Source organism: Tenrec ecaudatus, chromosome 1 (genome assembly GCF_050624435.1).
Source record: "Tenrec ecaudatus isolate mTenEca1 chromosome 1, mTenEca1.hap1, whole genome shotgun sequence".
In the NCBI taxonomy this organism is placed as follows: domain Eukaryota; kingdom Metazoa; phylum Chordata; class Mammalia; order Afrosoricida; family Tenrecidae; genus Tenrec; species Tenrec ecaudatus.
Genome location: NC_134530.1, coordinates 15212632 through 15229502, shown reverse-complemented (window position 1 = coordinate 15229502; position 16871 = coordinate 15212632). Strand labels below are relative to the sequence as shown.

The following is a 16871-nucleotide window of genomic DNA, read 5'->3' as shown; positions in this document are numbered from 1 at the left end:
AGGGTAAAGCAGGATTTGGCTGAAGATCAGGTTGGAGATGGCTTTCATCCCGTCCTGCAAATTTGCAAACACGCAGGGAGGCAACTGTAACAGTACACAAATTATTGTCAAGGGCCCAACAAGGAGTATAGATCATGACATGACAGAAGTTTGAAAAACATGAGGAAGTGCCCGTGGAGCCCTTTTGTCTAATCCTCGACATGATGTAGAGCACTTGAATGTTCTCCCCAACCGTACCTGATTCATTAATGTAGTAAAAATATTCTTAAAAAACATGCAGGTCCCCCCTTTCTCTGCTGTTAATAAGTCAGGGGTACGGTGACTTTGTAGGGTGACTTGGGCTAAGGAAGTTAATTGTTTGTAGAGGGAAGCCAGCGAGTTAGAAGTGGAATCCATCATGAATTGTACTTTGTCCTTAAAGGTTTGGGGCTGAATGATGATTTGTCCTATAGCTTCTAGAGTCACGACAGCTGTGGGGAAGGAGGAAATGAGGCTGGATCTCCCAGGACTGGTTGATATATTTCTCAATTGGTGTTAGAGCCACAGAGCACGTGCAGGTCCCACAGTCATTAGACTTCCTCTTGGCTCTACATGTTATGTTGTGCACTACTGTTACTGGGAGGTAGTAGGCACTGCTGGAAGAATTGAGGCATGTTGTTAGGGCTCCATTGCACCAGAGGATGATTCTTAGGGGGCTTGAAGTGAGCCTTTAATGGTCTCCTTGTGATTGCAGGGTAGGCTCGACACCTGTCTTGTGGATGATAAATAACACAGGGGTTAGCTGATGCCAACCTGACCTTCAGGTGCAAACAATGGTACCTTAGGAATGGGGCAGGACAAGGGTTGCTGGTTTTGGCTGAAGGGAGGGAGCTTACCGGAAGTGCAGCCAACAGTGGACATTGCAGGGAGGCGCAGATGAACCAAGAGTCATTTTCTATTCCAGAGGCATTTAACTAAAGGGCTGTTTCTTGGATCAGATTTACCCACTGGAAGGGGTTAGTGTTGTTGTCCTGGTGTGTAAGTTAGGCTAATAGGTTAAGTTCATTATCATGGTTTTCTTTAGCTACTTCATCAATGCTCTTTGGTGGGTGGGGAAATTGAATCTACTGCTATGGATTGATAGGATGGCGGAGGGCTTTGCAGCGGTGCGGTGTGGATACAAACAGGCCGTGATGCCTTTTCCCCACCTTGGATCCGAGGGGTCTGCAATATATATTTGATACTCTCCACATTGGTTTCTGGGAAGGGTGTAACTCTGAAGGATAGAGTAGTGGTGCGCATTACACGGATGCTGCAACTAGGAACAATATGCAGACACCAAGTCTGTTTCTGGGAACTGTTTACAACACTGCTTTGTTCATGTAGAGAGCAGAGGACCAGGTTGTTTTGCTCGCTGAATTTGTGTGGGGCCCCTGGGATTAATGGACGAAGAAAGGTGATGTTGAAGCGAAGGCAAACGGATCGCCGCCACCCACGCTGGCCGCAATGGGCTCTACTGATGGCATGCCTTATGCCGTTAGGAGTTCCACCGCGGCCATGGAGGAAGAACTGCCACACGTGCAAGACCTGGCGTGGAGCAGAGTAGGACGCACCAAAGGTTGTATGTGTGGGTCTACACGGAGAACCGTCAGAGCACATGCTAGGTATGAGAAGCAGGAGGTCCCCTCAGAAAGCATAGGGTAGTAGGTCCCACAATCTGGGTTGAATACCAGTCATGACTTGTGTTGGGTTAACCTTATGCTGGTGAGACTATGCCAGATAGGGTCACCAAGGACGTTGACTGTGCTGGGAGTAGTGAGGATTAGGGGGTATGGCCCTGTCCACGTAGGTTGTCAAGGCTGAGAATCAAGTTCTTTTAGCAGAACAGAGTCTATCGGACTGATTCCTGGCAAGTCAGGTCATGTAGGAGTAGGGGGGTGAGGGCAGACACCGGTCTGCATGCTGCTGGAGCAGTTTCTTAGAAGAGAAAGAAAAGGTTAATGGCATCCTAGTGGTGGTGCTTGGGTTGTTAGGTTGTGGTTGATGGGGACGACTTTGCCACACAAAAGTTCAAATGGGCTTACAAAAGAAGGAGAGCATGGTATTGGGGTGGTGCTTCAGATTTGAGTTAAGGCAAGAAGGAGTAAGTGTACCCACAGGCCCTGAAGTTCCTGGGAATGCTTAGACCAGAATTCCTCAAACTAATGCCCGTGAGCTATGTGTTGCCGGCCAAGGACAGTTATCTGGTCTGCCAAGGGTTTTTGCCCTGTTATTTTTACTTCAAAATAAGGTATGTACATGTGCATAGGAATTTATTCATAGTTTTTTTTTAACTATCGTCTGGCCCTCCAACAGGTCTGCGGGACAGTGAAGTGACCTCTCTTTAAATCTTTGGGAATCCCTGGTTTAGACAGAATATATTTTATACTTCCGTTCATTCTGTCCACCTTTCCTGAAGTTTGAGGCCTGTATGGAATATGCAAATGTCATTTAATGTTCAGAGAAAGTTAGATCTGTGTGATTTGGGTTCTGAATCATGGAACATTATCTGACTGGAGTTGGGGAGGACCTGGGTGTGATTTGGGTGAGTAGAATGTCTGTACCTATATCTTGTCTCTCGTGTAGTTGGGAAGCTTCGACCCAACCTATAAAGGTATCTCCACATGCGAGGATTCGGAAATTTTTGCGTTTAGTCATCTGAGTAAGATCGATCTGACGATCTTGGCAGTAGGCCACGTAGTTGGTTTATGGGCACGCAGGGTATAGACCGCTTTGCAAATGGAGCAAGAGGAACTACCATTTTGGACGAGCTGGGTTCGTTGAGGTTGATATAAGATTGGTGGCAAGAATTGGGACAAGGCACGGGGCCCAATGTGTAAAGAGTAATGCATTCAGTTGAAGAAGTCTTCAGCTTGTTGTGTGGCCAGTGTTATTTGACTTTGGAGAACTAACAACCCTTCTTGAGTTGTCTTCCCTTTTCGCTCAGGGTGGCTTCTTCCTGGGGTGTGTAAGAGGGTTGCATGTCGGGGATGGTGAACGAGAGACTTGGGGCTGCGTTAGTCGGGTTGTCGGTGCGGTTTCTTGCAGTAGCATTTGCCTGGTGGTTGCCCTGGGTGACAGGAGAGGTATCGGTGTGATGTCCTCTGCAATGAATAGTAGCTACTTTTCTCAGTGGCTGAAAAACCTGTAAGAGATTGGCTATTAATTGACAGTTTCCAATGTGGGACCCTTTGGTGGTCATAAATCCGCACTTTTCCCAGATGGTGGCGTGACAATGAGCTGTAAGGAACACATACTTAGAATCTGAAAACAAAAAATTTATATTAGATGTTTTCCCTTTAGTTAAAGAGAGAGCTCAAATGAGAGTGATAATTCTTACTTTGGCGAAGGTGTTCCGATGGGGAGGTGTGCTGTTTCCCAGACTCAACCAAGTGAGATGACAGCACAGGCGGCCATTAACAAACAAGGTTAGATGTGGAATAGTGTACGGTGGATCAGAGAGTTTGGGACGGGGCATCATTAGTTCCTCAATTGCCTGTGGGCAAACGTGACTTCTAGGCTCCAGCGAGTCTGGGAGTTGGGGCAAAAGAGTTGCCTGGTTCAAAGCGGGAGCCTGGCTTAGGGTCATGTTAGGGTTTTCAATAAACAAGGTGGATTTGTTCCAAGTGGCTTATAGAGAGTAGAGAAAGAACCTGATGTGAGAGGATGTCCTGCAGTCTGTGGGATATAACGTCTGGATAGGCTCTCCCAGTGTTAACTTGAAGGCTCCTTTAGTTAGGGAGGTAACTGCTGACAGAGCCCGGAGGCTAGATGGCCAATCCCTGATCATCCTATCCAGTTGTTTACACAAATAAGCCACAGAGGACAGAGCAGGCCCACGGGACTGAGTCTGGACTTCAACTCATATACCTTGCTTTTCGTGAGTGTAAATTTAAAAAGGTTTGGTGGGCTTTGGTATATGCAAAGGTGGGAAGCGAAGGAGACCATGGGCAGAGTCAAGGTGGGCAGAGTCAAGGTGGCCAGGAGGGGTGGCCCTAGCCGCTTTGTACAAGGGGTTTGGTAACGGGGGAAATGAGGAAACCAATGTCTGAAACGTCCTCCGAAGCCTTGGGAAGAATGTATTTGGTCTGCGCTTTGAGGAGTTTGGAGTTCGCTCACTGCCTGGCGACCTTCTGTTATCAGTCCCCATGTGGTGGGAGTGAGCTGCATCCCCAAGTAGATAATGGTTTTACATGAGAGCTGGGCGTTAGCTCCTGAGACTCCATAGCCTTCCGTAGTTAAGAAGCACACGAGTTGGGCAGGATGTTCCAGAGAGCAGGCTTCAGATGTGCTGCACAGCAGGAGGTCCTTTACCTACTGAAGCAGAATGGACGGTGAGAGGGGACAGTGCAGAGGGTCAGTGGTTAGCGCCTGGCTGAACAAACAGAGCAAGTCGTGGTACCCATAGGGCAAAACGGACCAGGCATATTGGCAGGCGGTTGTGGTGTCGGGACCTCCCATGTGAAGATAAACTAGCAGGAAGCGTCCAGTGGGACAGTAAAGAAAGCGTCCTTCAGGTCCAATATGGTAAAATGGGTGTTGTCAGGAGGACTACAATACAGGATAGTGCAGGGTGATGGACATCTGGGTAGGTGGGGACTACAGCCTCATTAATAGGGTGCAAGTTCTGTACTGGGCAGTAAGACCCATCTGCCATCTTGACGGCCAAGACAGCGGTGTTGCACGCAGGGTGTGCAGGCACAATATGTTGGATACATAGGAGGCGCTGCATGATGGGTTTCAGGCCTCTGCCGTGAGTGAGGGAGATTGGAAACTAGGGGTGAGATTGGATCGTGGAAGGGTCTTTAAGGGGATGATATTTTGCGACAAGCTATCGGGAAGTGTCCCACACCTCAGGGTTTATGTGGTGTGGCAGTGGAGCAGTGGAGGGCGTGGGTGGAGGCTCAATGGTGGAGAGCTTTAGCAAAAAGGTTGCTGGGGAAGGAGAGGTGGGTAGGAAGCATTTCTATTGGAGAGTAACTCCCAGCTTAGACAGGAGATTCCCTACCCAGCCACGGCGCAGGCCATGAAGGCATCATTTAGAAGGAATAGCAAAGAGAGGACTTTCCTATATCTAATACCCGAGGAGGGGTGAGCAAAGGTTTTGATGGGTTGTCATCTATACCGACAACCATAATTTGGGAAGGAGAGGTGGGGCCCGAGAAGGAAAGAAGTAATGAGAAGGTAGCTCCTGTGTCTACCAAAAAGGAGACTGCTTTGCACGCTACCTCGATAGTCACTTGAGACTCATCCAGGGTCACTGGGATCGTTGAGTCCACGCATCTTCAGTCGTTGTCATTGGCCAGGTCAAACAGTGCCAAGGGCAGGTCAGGGCTTGGAGAGAGAGTCCCTCTGATGATAGGCGCTGAGGGGCAGTCACTTCTCCAGTGTCCCTTGTGACCGCACCCCAGGCAAGTCTTGCTCGTTGCTCACAGCTGTGGACAGTGTTTAGCCCAATGCCCTTCCTGGCTATATTTAAAGCGGCGGCGAGATGGTGGAAGGTTAAATGCTCAGCTGGGGTCTTAAAGCGGCAACCAAAGCCTGGGTTTGCCAACTAGTCTGTTGGTGGGCTTGGGACTCATGTACTCCCTCAGCCTGTACCTCTCAGACATTAAAAACATTAAAGGCCATGTTGAGCAGGTCACGGATGTGGGGCTGAGGGCCATTCTCTGCAGTGTTAAGTTTCTTTTGAATATTGCCAAGTGCATTATAAAACGAGTGTCTAAAACAGTAGCCCTGGCTGGAGATGTGGGGTGCAACCAAGTATACTGTGTTAAGGCTTCAGTGAAGTGTGAAGGGAAAGGTGCGAGGTTTTCATTTGGCTGCTGGGTAATTTCTCCTAGCTTGTCAAACTTAACTGCTTTATGAGAGATGGCGTGTAAGCTGGCCAACAAACATGTATCAAGCGGTCTCGGCCAGCTCTGCCCTCTCATCCAGCATGGGTATCTGTTTGATAAGATCAGGTCAGGTCCCACTACGGACCGCCTGAGGGCCTACGGGCATGGTGGCACCTGTGAGGTGGACCTGTCTGCATGCTGCTGTGCCGTTGAAAAAACCTGCTCTCGCTCATCAGGGTTAAGAGTAGACGTAACGACGATATAAAGATCATCCATGTTAAGTCATACGTTTGTGTGAGGTTTGAAAGTCTTTAAAACAAGTAGTGGGGTCCTTAGAAAATGTCCGTAAGCATTTTTCTATTTGAGAAAGATCCATCAGGGAGAAGAGCGCATGAACTGGGATAGGGTCTTCCACCCCAAACAACAGGGGAGTGGAGGGGGTCCGGAGGGGGAGACAGATGTTTGGGGAGCTCTGAAGGCTGAGAAGTTGGTGGGGTTGGTTCCAGAGTCATAGGAGATGGTAGGGACTAGGGTGGAGGATCGGGAAGTGTGAAGAACAAAACATCCAAGCTATCAGAAGGATGGGAAGTGTGTGCGGTCTTGGGAGGTTCCGGAGTTTGCAAGAGTCCACCACAGGGGATTGAGAAAGGAGGACGTTGGCTGGTTTGGCAGGAGGCACAGAAAGGGGGATGAGAGCAGAGGAAAAGATGGCATGAACGTACAGAATCTCAGACCATTCTGAGGTTTCATGACCGGAGTTGTGAACGTCGCGGAGAATATGGGAATGGAAAGTCCCATTTTCTGGCCAACGCGATCCTTGTTGAATTCGTATTGTGGCCCCACTTGGTTACGGAAATGGATCAGACCTTTAGGGCAGTTATCCGGAGCCAGTCCTAATTCAGTGAGATTGACCGGGAGGCAACCCACAAGACAGTCCCTGGGAGGATTGGACAAAGCATGTCCCATGATGTGTCAAACTGCAGGGGTCTGGACAGAGAAGGGCGGCTCCTCATTCCCCTCTGTCCCCCACAGCCAGGAAGTGGCCTGGTAAGGCTGAGAGGCGTCCCTGTCAGAGGTAGGGAGCCAGGAGGAGAGTCCTGGACGCTTTGGAACAGGAAGTATCCTTGATGCAGGCCTGCGGCATACTCGGCGGACAGGGATGAGCAGCCCCAGGACCTCAGAGAGGCCCAGGTCGATGGCTGCATAGGGGAAGACCCCCAGCACTTTGGTCAGTTAATTGCGGTAGAAGGCCCAGGACCCCAGTTCCCCAGGATCTTCTGGTAGCAGTCCTGCAGTCCCATGTACTGGCCCATCCGGCACAGGGTCAACTTCGTTTTCAGCACCTGGAGAGTACCGGGACCATTCTAAGACAAGAGACATCATGAGAAGCTGCCACCTATCTGGCAGTGGGGACTTCAGGCTAGACTGTGGTCAGCAGAGTTTCCAATCTAAGAAGAGGAAGAAATGCCTGCTAACCTATTCTCGCAAGCCTGCCAATGAGATAGCTATGGAGCACAGAGGCCAAGACATGGGAACAGGCAAGGCTTGTTCTGTGGCTTCTGGGATCCAAGGAGTTGGTGCCAACAGGGTGGCACTTGATCACTCTCTCTGGAAACCCTACCTCCCATTGCCACACTCCAAAATGAGTGCTGCCTCAGGAGCACCTATGGGGGCTCCCCCTGCTGTTGGCCCAAGCTCCTCCTCACCTCCATTGGATCAATGATGCTTTCTTTTCTGGAATATAGGTTTGATTTCTGGCACTAGCCATGCAGCCAGCCATTGAGCTCTCCTGTCCACACAGAATGTCTTACTGGCACCGGATGGCCCATGTAACCTGTGGGTGGGAGGCACAGGTGTCAGGACCTTAGCAGTGCCCCTTCACCCCCAAGAGCCCAGCCCCCACTGCTACCTACCATGCCATGCCTGCTCACAGCTCCCTCCTGTTCATGTGCCATGAACTTGATCAACTTGTGTGCCCTCTAATTTCTCCCTTGAGGACGTTCATGTCATTGCCACAGCACAATGAGTGGACCGCACCTGCATTGACCATGCTCCACAGGTCCCCCAGGATATCCAGGTTGTTGGTTTTGTAGGAGTAGACCTGGGCAGGGACACAAGGGTGCTGGGAATGTGTCGCATACAGGTAGGTTATTCCCCAGGTTGTTCCCCCATATTTTATCCAAACCTAAGATGCTGCTTGCTAACACATGGTCAATGGCTAGTCACTTGGAGGTGAACTGCTTCAAGGTTTCCTGCCTGAGGGCTATGGCCATCTAGAGCATTCAGACTATATAGTCTGTCCCACCTGAGATGCGGCCCACTCCCTGATCAGTGGGACAGTGGATTGTTCCCCTGAAGGACAGCCCCAAAGCCAGGTGAAGCCAACTCCAGGAGGTACAAGATCTGGCTGCTTTCTGGTCCTTAGAGGCCGCCAATCTTGTCACATGGATACTCTTAGTACCTGCTCTTACTGTGGCGTGTACACCCCTTGCCTGTCCCTTCCTATTGCAAGTATGCCGAAGGTACAACCCCTCCCATTTACAATGGAACCAGGGGGGCTTGCATGTCCCCAAAGTGTATATAAGCCCTGACCTGAAATATATCCCCCCTCCCTGCACGGATCTGACAGCTGAGATCCTGGACGTCTGAGAGGTGAGCAATTGAATGCCTCATTTTGTCTGATATCTCTTTCAATTGACCCAATTACACAACCGCCACTTGGCACCCTTTCATCCAAAGTTCATATACTCCTGGGGAGATGGCAGTTCTCTCCAAAGCCCCTCACCTGCATGACGTTGTTGGGTTGGTTCCTGGGCCTGTGCCAGTGCATGTCAGGGAACTGGCCACCAGTCTGCCAACAGCGGTTTCCACCACATGCTGGCCTTTTACTCCTGCTCCTGGAGTTTTCAGGCACCTCCATGGACACAATCATGTCCTCCCTAGGAGAGCCTGTCAGGAGGAGCGGGTGTCACATCATGTACTGTTGAAGGTACTGTCCCCACCTAATCACCCCTATGTACCTGTGGTCTGGCTCTCACCTAAACTCCCAGGGTGCTTTTCATTGTTGTATAGACCGTGCAGCTGATGGCCACAGCCGGGATAACTTTTAATAGAGTGGGTGTTAGGCCTCGGAAGAGCCCCGGCCAGCCCTGCTCAGCCACGATGTCTCTGAAAATGGCCCGCATGCTGGGCTTTGAGCCCTCCACAGTATCTATGAGGAATGAGGCCAAGTTATTACACATAGAATAAAGGAAGTGGGGGTGTTGGGGTGCTGATAGGAAAAGCCTGGAATCTGGAATGTTACAGAGGAAATAAGCTAGTGTGGAGGCGGCAACAAAAGACTTCATTCAGGGTGTTTTCAGGCGCTCGTGTAGGGAAAGGGTTTCTGGACAATTCCCCTGAAAGTGGTGACTGTGGTGAGGATGCCTATGTTTGGCTAGGGCCTTGGGCATGTGTTCAGGGGGCTTGTGGAGAGAGGCTTTGTCAAGGTCAGGGAGTGAGCTCTGGTCTGTTTTGAGAGTTTCAGATGGGTTGGGTTGTGGTGATTAAGGTAGTTGGGGAATTAGATCTGAGGAGTTGTTTTGGGGACACTGGTGAGGAGGAGCTGATAAAGGTGAAGTGAGCCCAGTTGGCCCAGTGCGTTGAGTCTAGTCTGCTCCGCTCAAAGCCAGCCGTGTGTACCCACCAGTGCCTCTCAGGGAAAAAGACAAGGCTGTCTACTCCCATAATCGTTGAGGTACAATCCCAGACACCCACAATGGCATTCCACCCCATCTCCTAGGGTTCCCGAGTCAGTGTCAAGTGATGAATGCTGAAGCTCTCTGCTCCCGTGAGGATGGACAACTTCAGAGACCTTAAGGAGTCATTCTGCTCTGTCCATTTGGGTCAATGTGAATCTCCGGATAGAATGTATGGTGCAGGTGTGACATGAGTCTATTTGAGCAAGCTGGCCTCTTTGGGGGTGTGAGTCCTGTGTCCTGGGGTCCCTGCGTGGTCTATCCTTGGGAAATTGGCTCAGCTGCTAATTGGAAGTTTGAAGTCCACCGATATATGCTAGGGAAGGAAGGCCTAGAGATGCCCTTCCCCAAACGGGGCCCTTGAAACACCCCCGGGTTTCCCAACTTCCCTCTGACACGGGAATGTGTAAGTTGGCCACCATCTCCTCAGCAAGTGTTGTGTCACAAGGTCAGGAGGAAAACATGCACGGGGTGGGGGCGGGGTCGAGGTGTGTGTCACCCAGGACTAGATCACCTTTGGGACTGAGGGAAAATGGCACAGGATGTTAAGATTTTTGGGGAAGTATGAGTTCTAGGCATTTGGATGGCAGCCTAAGAGGTCAGGGCCAAGTAAGGAGAATGGGGGTGTGGGATGTGCTGAGGGCATTTGGTGGGGCCACAAAGTGGGTCTCATCAGGGGCAGGCAGACCTTTTGCTTGGAGCTTGGTCCTTAATAGCGTCAGGGGATAGCTAGCCATCTGGCCACACACTGTGGACACCGTCTGTGTGTAGATGTTGTAAGCCTGGCTGTGTTCTTCGTTATCCCCTCTGCTCTTTACCCGTATGTTGTTCATCATCTGCAAGGGGTAGGGGTCCAGAGAAGGCTCAGAATTGGCCCTAGTCCTGGGCCACGTCAATGCCGCCTACAGCAACCTCACCCCCACCTCTGCCAACCTTATTGACAGCCAGGTCAGTGCAGGCATACGGTATGATGCCTAGCATGTTGGGCGCATAACCCCTATAGAACGCGGCCGGGCCTTCGCGGCGAAGAATCTGGCCGACGCAGTCCCCTAGGCCATCGTACTGTCCTGTGCGTCCCAGCGTGAGGCGGGTCTTCAGAACCTGTGGAGGCAGGGAGGCCAGGGAGCTCCTGTCAGTAGTCTCATGGGGGACTCATGCCCTGTCCCTGTGCAAGGAGCCCTGTTGGCACAGCTCAACAACGGGGTGGGCCTCCAGGCCCTCAGAGGTCGGTGAGACTGTCCACGGTCGTCAAGGGGACACTGGTGAGGAGGGTCCTCAGAACCCCTATGGGCATCCCTGTTCTGGGGCCCGGAGAAGTGCAGTGAGTGGGACATATGGGGCTAAGTGCCCTGGAGCCAGCCCTGCCTCAAATCAAACACCCGCCCCAGGGAAACAGACACTCACTCTCCAGGTTTGTTAACCTCATCTGTCAGGAGGCAACCCCCCAGGGTTTTATACATGAGTGTGGCAAGTAGATGGCCAGCCCTTGCTTCCTGGTTTATCCGGTACAAGAGTTGTGCCCAATTTTACTTTGCTTTCTACCCCCTTTCAGAACAAAATCATGACCCGCTGGCAATGCAACAATTTACTACTAAAGCCAATGGTACCACATAATGTGTAGGGATCTGTTTCTGCAGGCTCACTGGGTCTTCTCAGCACGCCTCCCTCCGTGCTCCCTCCAGGCTCAAGCCCACCCACTCTGGGAAGCTTTGGTCTAGAAGCTCTGCTGAAACCATTCCCGTCCCGTGCCAGCCTTCCTGACTGAAGGGTGGTAACTGTGCCTCAGGTGTACTGTCTGGGATTGTATCCCCAGCCATATCTGGTCTCGTCAACTACACGCTGGACACCAGAAACACAAAACAATTGATGTTCACGCTCCCTGAACCACACCAGCTGTGTCCCCACATTCATATGAACACATGAGCAGAGGCAGGAAGACCGCAGGGTTTAAAACCAGGGAAGTTGTGCTTCAACGTCGGATCCCCTCCCTGTCTTCAGGATTCCATCCTGTGTGCAGACAGTGATCCCAGATGCTGGGCGATGCCAACAAGTACGTGGAATCAGGAGCCGAGCAAGGCCATTGAGCAGCCTGCCGGGTGCCAAGGACACAGCCTTGCTGGCTGGGAGGAAAGTTGACTGGAAGTACTTACCAATGAAGATCAAAGACTACAGCCGTCAGGATGGATGGCACCCCAACTCAGAGGAAACCAACGACCTCAGAACTGGACCAAGAAACAACAGAGTGACGCAAAGAGCAAAGAGCAAAGCAGTCAAGGGTTTCCGTCTGGCTCAGATCTGCCACTAGCTCCCACTGGAGCCACAATCAGGCACTCAAGGGACAGGCTGCCTTGGGCACTTGTGCAACATCCCTCTTGAGAAGTGTCCAAGAGCCACAATGCCACAGGCAGGACTCAGCTGGAAGCCATGGTGACGTCATATGCACGTAACAGTTGGGCAATCAGTCTATGCCTAAGAAAGACGGTATTGGCAAGAACAGTATCTGGACGATGGGATCCCCGAAGGAGGAGCCCGGCTTAGGGCAATGCCAGCAGAGGCTTCTGAGATGTGAGGACAGCAAGACTTTGGCTGAGTGACCAGGAGACCCAGTGGTGATAAAAAAAGATGTCCTGGTTGCGAAAGGAGGAGGTCAGTAAAACACAAGGGCCAGCTTCCCAGAGATGGATTAACAGTATCCCCAAAGGGCACTGAGTGTCTCTGTCCGAGCAGTGTTCCCTGCTGTCATGCGAGTGCTTCCTGTGAGGTGCTGGGGACTCGGTTCTGACTCACAGGGACTCAGTGGAGCAGCAGGAACCAACCCAATCGTACATCATCTTAACTGTGCTTCTGATGTTTCTGCCGGGGTTGCAGCCACTGTATCCACCCATCTCCTTGTGGGTCCTGCTCACTGGACAGGAACATGGCCAAAGTCTGGGAGCCAAAGTCTCGCCATCCTTGCCTCTCAGAGCATTCTGGCAGATCTGGGAGTTCATTTGACAGTCCGGGGAACCGACCACATCCCTCACCAGCACCATCGTTCAAGGGCATCGATGCTTCTTCAGTCTTTCTCAGTCAAAGTCCAGCTGTCACGTGCATAGGAGGTGCCCAAGAATGCCATGGCCAGGTTACCTAGCATCACAGCCAATCTGACAGTAACCACCAACCAAATGGAGCCGGCAGATCATGTGGCGGGTCCTGGTGAGGGTCGAACACGGTGCTTTGTGCAGGATGCCTGGGGCACACGAGTCATTGCGCAGTAGGTAGGGGCTGCAGTCGCTTCATTGTGCGAGGCCGTCCACTGAGCAGGCTCTCACTTACCTCCAAGGGGTTGATGAGCGTCTGGGAAACGGCCACCGCCAGAGACCCCGCCAAGACATCCTCCTGGAAGATGGGGTTTGAGGACTCCCCGAAGTGAGCTTTACACTGCGGGCCCGAGCGAGGAGAGAGGAAGGTGAGCACAGCTCCGGGGCCTTCCAGCCTCAAGCCCACCTTGGAGAGGGCCTGAGGACTCGGACAGGAGACAGAGGGCTGGGAAGGCGGGCTCGTGTGATCCGGAGGGCGGGGCTGTAGACACCTATCACTTCCTACCTCTTCGAAGACGAGAAACTTGATCCCATACTCAGGGGCGATCTTGAGCACGTTTATACCATTGCCGCGCCACAGCGAGCGGAAGCCTCCCTCCTGGATCAGGCTCCGTAACCCCCCCAGCAGGTTCATAAGGTGTTTTTTGGAAGAGTAAACCTGAGGGTGGAAAAGACCTGACCCTTGGACAAACCCCTCCCCGATGCCCTCTCCATTCTCAACCCAGCCCCACCTGCAGCTCCCAGCTCCTCGGATCTGGGTGGAGGCAGCGCCATTGAAAAAATCAGGCTCCCCCCGTCACTCCAAGCTTCCCCCTCACCTCTGGGCTCCATTTCTCGCCCTTGTCCCCATCCACCAAAACCACAATCTCCTTCCTGTATCCCCAACAATACCCTAGAGCCCCACCCTGAAACCGGAAAAGCCCCGCCCACTAATGCCCATTGGCTGCAGTGGAGGCCCCACGCCCACACCTGCATGTGCACTCGGGTCCGGTCCAGAGGGGCGGTGCTGGTGCGGGACACGGTTCCCGCGACGGCTCCAGAGAGCAGAATCTTCCACCAGGCCCCCTCCTTGTTCATCCTTGCGTCCCCCATGGGGACCATCAGGACTTCTCCATTATCCAACAGCTGTGGGCCAGATAGAGATCCCCACCCAATGTCATGGGCTCTCCTCTCCTTGCCCAGGTCGGAAGCTCATGCCAATCCATTCTGCTTGGTTCGGGACACTGGGTTCGCCTAGAGAGGCTTAGGAATTGAGGTATTCTACCCAAGAGATACTCGTGGCAACTCTTAACCAGCGTCTTAATTGCGGTAGGTAAGCAACCCACTGCTCGCCCAATGGTCATCAGTCCACATCAACCAGCAAGAGAAGACAGATGTGACAGACGCATTCTCCTGCGTGGAGTCTTTCAGGGCTGAGCAGACTGGAAGCCTACAGAGGACCAGGCCAAACCCAGCCAAACCCACTGTCATCGGGCCAACTCCGACCAACAGTTGCCCTACCCGCAGAGTAGAACTGCCCTGGCAAGTTCCCGAGTGGGTCGATCTTTTTTGAATGATAATTTAAAATTTTCTTGATTTGGGAGTTTTTTGAGATGGCCCACCTTTGTGTGATAGTCGGCCTTTTCTGTCTTGCCTCACATTCTCAACATGCTGTCAACCACCACACTTGTGAGAGGGGCCCTGATGGCCTCCCGGGGGTCATGCATTTGGTCTGCTAACCAGGAAGTCAGCAGTGACTAATCCCAGCCCTCCACACGCTCCACAGAAAGATGAGGCTTTCTACTCCCTTAAAGCGCTCCAGTCTCCGGACACCAAGGGGCACTTCTGCCAAGTCCTGTAGGGTCACTGTGAGTCAGCAGGGATTTATGGCAGTGAGTTTCCGACATGAGTGCAGAGAGGTTTCTGAGCCCATCTCTTTTGAGCTCTAAGAGACCACATGAAGCATAAATGGATGAAAAAGGAGACAGGGAGAGAGAGAGAGACAGAGAGAGACAGAGGACATAGAGAGAGAACTCTGAATTTGAACTCCTAACTGGGTTCCTTGGTGGTGTCACAGGTTATGTGTTGAACTGTTAACAGTAAGGTCAGTTGTTCCTCCTCACCAGCCCTTTTTTAAAGAGAAAGTTGAGGCTGCCTGCTCTCTGAAAGCCCGCTAGCCTCAGAAACCCCCTTCTGCCCCATAGGCTCATTCTGTGTTGGAGGAATGCCCTCGGCCTCCTAACTGTGAGAGAATAGGTCGGTGCCTGACTGGAAAAGCCCCCCTTTTGACATGGACCTAGGGAGCTAAAGGCAGGGCACAGGCTGCTTTCGCCCTCCCCCACAATGTGTGCTGAGTCCCCAGTCTTACCTGCTGGTAGGTGGCAGGCTTTTGTTTGTGGTCAGCCACCTGGCTGAACACAGGCCCGGGAAGGAGAGTGTTCGGGGGATTCCAGTCCTGGGAGGGTGATGGGGGCGGGGGCATGATGCGAGGCGGTGGGGACGGACGCGGGGCTGGATTTTCGGGGAATAAAAATGTCGTGAATCTTTGCAATTGGGTGTTTGCCCAAGAGCAACGCTGTTGCTTCTTGTCAGGTAGAGTCGCCATTGTCGTCTCAAAGTAAGAGCTGTCTGCAGGGCCTTAAGTCCTCCTGGAGCCAGTGAGGTCACAGAGGTCCTTGTGAGCCCCTGGTGTGTGGCAGGAAAGCCCACAGCCCCAGCTGAGAGCCACCCCGCGGCGGCAAGCCCACCAGGCCCCAAGGGTGCTCACATCGCTCTCCGGAAGGGCTGGTGGCTTGAAGCCTCACACTTTAGGTTCACAGCTGAACCCTTGCCAACGTGCCCCATCGGGGCCACTACCTGGCGCCCCAAACCTACTAATGTGTTACAGGGAAAACAAACCCATAAATAGGGTTGTCAGACTGGCCCGCTGCGCCCCCAGCGGTAGCGAGTAGAACTGTGCTTTAAAGGACTTTCTTGTAGGTGTCTGGGCAGAAGCAGATATCCAGGCTTGTCTCCCTGCCCACTTTGGGGCTCGTCCTCCAACCTGGAGTCCGGCCCCACGCATGGCGTCCTCACTGGTTCCCGAGGAGGAAGTATGCCACAGGATTTTGTCCATGGGAACCGGTCAAAGCCTGGTTTATTCACTGAAAAGTGCCCGGTTTGAAAGTACCGAGAGGCGAGTTACAGAAGTGAAGGCTAGGCCACCCTGTTTCTGACAGCTTGAAGAGCTACATGGTGGTGAAGCGCACCTGCTGCTGATTTTTAGGCTAGCTGCTCCCCGCAGTTTTTCTGTCCGACAAGGACTGTCACAGCGACCTGACCGGGGCAAGGTGGTTTGCAGATGGATGGAAGTGGCTGCTGGGATGGGGGGTTGGCGTAGTCACCAGCTCTTTCATCATCTTTCAGACATGGATCGCAAGGACTTTCTACCAAAGCCCCTCTTCCCGGTGGCCTCAATGCCAGCGAGTTCACTGCTGGACCCGCCCAAGGATGTTGGCTCCTCCCTTTACTTCCTGTTTAGAGATGTAGAACAAGCAAATCAGTTCTGTGAGAAGCATGCTCAGATTGTGAGGAGTTATCTCATTTATTTTGGACTTACTAACAAGAGGGACCAGTAGCTGGGAAAGGATGACATGTTAGGTGTAGGAAAGAAAGCAGTAAGAAAGTGACCCCAGCGAGAGGACTGGAAAACTGGATGCAAGAGTCCAGTGTCCACAAACTGTGAGAATGCACAGGCCCGGCTCGGGCCTTCTTCTTTTGTACCCGAGGTTCCTATGGATTGGAACTCACTCCCAGAACTTGAAATCAACAAGCCATGGAAAACAAAAGCTGATGCGTTCATGGCATAAAAGCTGACTGGGGAAGGCATCGTTTATATTTCGACTTATGCTTATTGTTTTTGTAAAATCTATGAGAAAAGCTCACAGAGCTGTGGATCACTTTCTTCCCAAGCATATTTTATTCCTTAACCCATTCGATGTGTTTCTAGTTGGCCTTAGGGAGATCATATAGCACTGTTGTGCAAAGATGAAGCCTACATGCCCCACACTTGGAGGCCAAGATGGAAATATCCACAACGACCATGAGCTCCCTTGGGAGGAAGATGGCCCAGACACTAGAGAACACCGGCATGCTATCAGGAACTTGGCCTCACGGAAGGTGTCGGGCAGGTTTTTGGCCAGGTACGCCAGGTATCCCAGGACACTGTAGAAGGGAAGGTG

The 16871-nt window shown here is 52.1% G+C and overlaps 2 protein-coding genes across 2 annotated transcripts in view; both read right to left on the bottom strand.

The window, feature by feature from the left end:
* LOC142444870 (calcium-independent mitochondrial carrier protein SCaMC-3L-like) overlaps window positions 1-8646 on the bottom strand; it is a 33936-nt gene extending 25290 nt beyond the window's left edge. Inside the window, exons 1-5 of the mRNA XM_075546227.1 lie at window positions 8641-8646; window positions 7893-7956; window positions 7667-7689; window positions 7114-7219; window positions 7002-7054 (exon numbers count right to left, since the gene is read on the bottom strand). Of these exons, the coding sequence (XP_075402342.1) occupies window positions 7002-7054; window positions 7114-7219; window positions 7667-7689; window positions 7893-7956; window positions 8641-8646 (252 nt within the window). The remainder of the gene's footprint in view (window positions 1-7001; window positions 7055-7113; window positions 7220-7666; window positions 7690-7892; window positions 7957-8640) is intronic.
* A 247-nt stretch (window positions 8647-8893) lies between these two features.
* Window positions 8894-15133, bottom strand: LOC142444799 (calcium-independent mitochondrial carrier protein SCaMC-3L-like). The gene is made up of 7 exons (XM_075546099.1): window positions 15020-15133; window positions 13642-13797; window positions 13178-13330; window positions 12908-13012; window positions 10526-10693; window positions 10281-10428; window positions 8894-9066 (listed from the first exon to the last, which is right to left on the bottom strand). Exons 1-7 carry the CDS (start codon window positions 15131-15133, stop codon window positions 8894-8896), a joined length of 1017 nt encoding a protein of 338 aa, XP_075402214.1.
* Between the last annotated feature and the right edge of the window lie 1738 nt (window positions 15134-16871).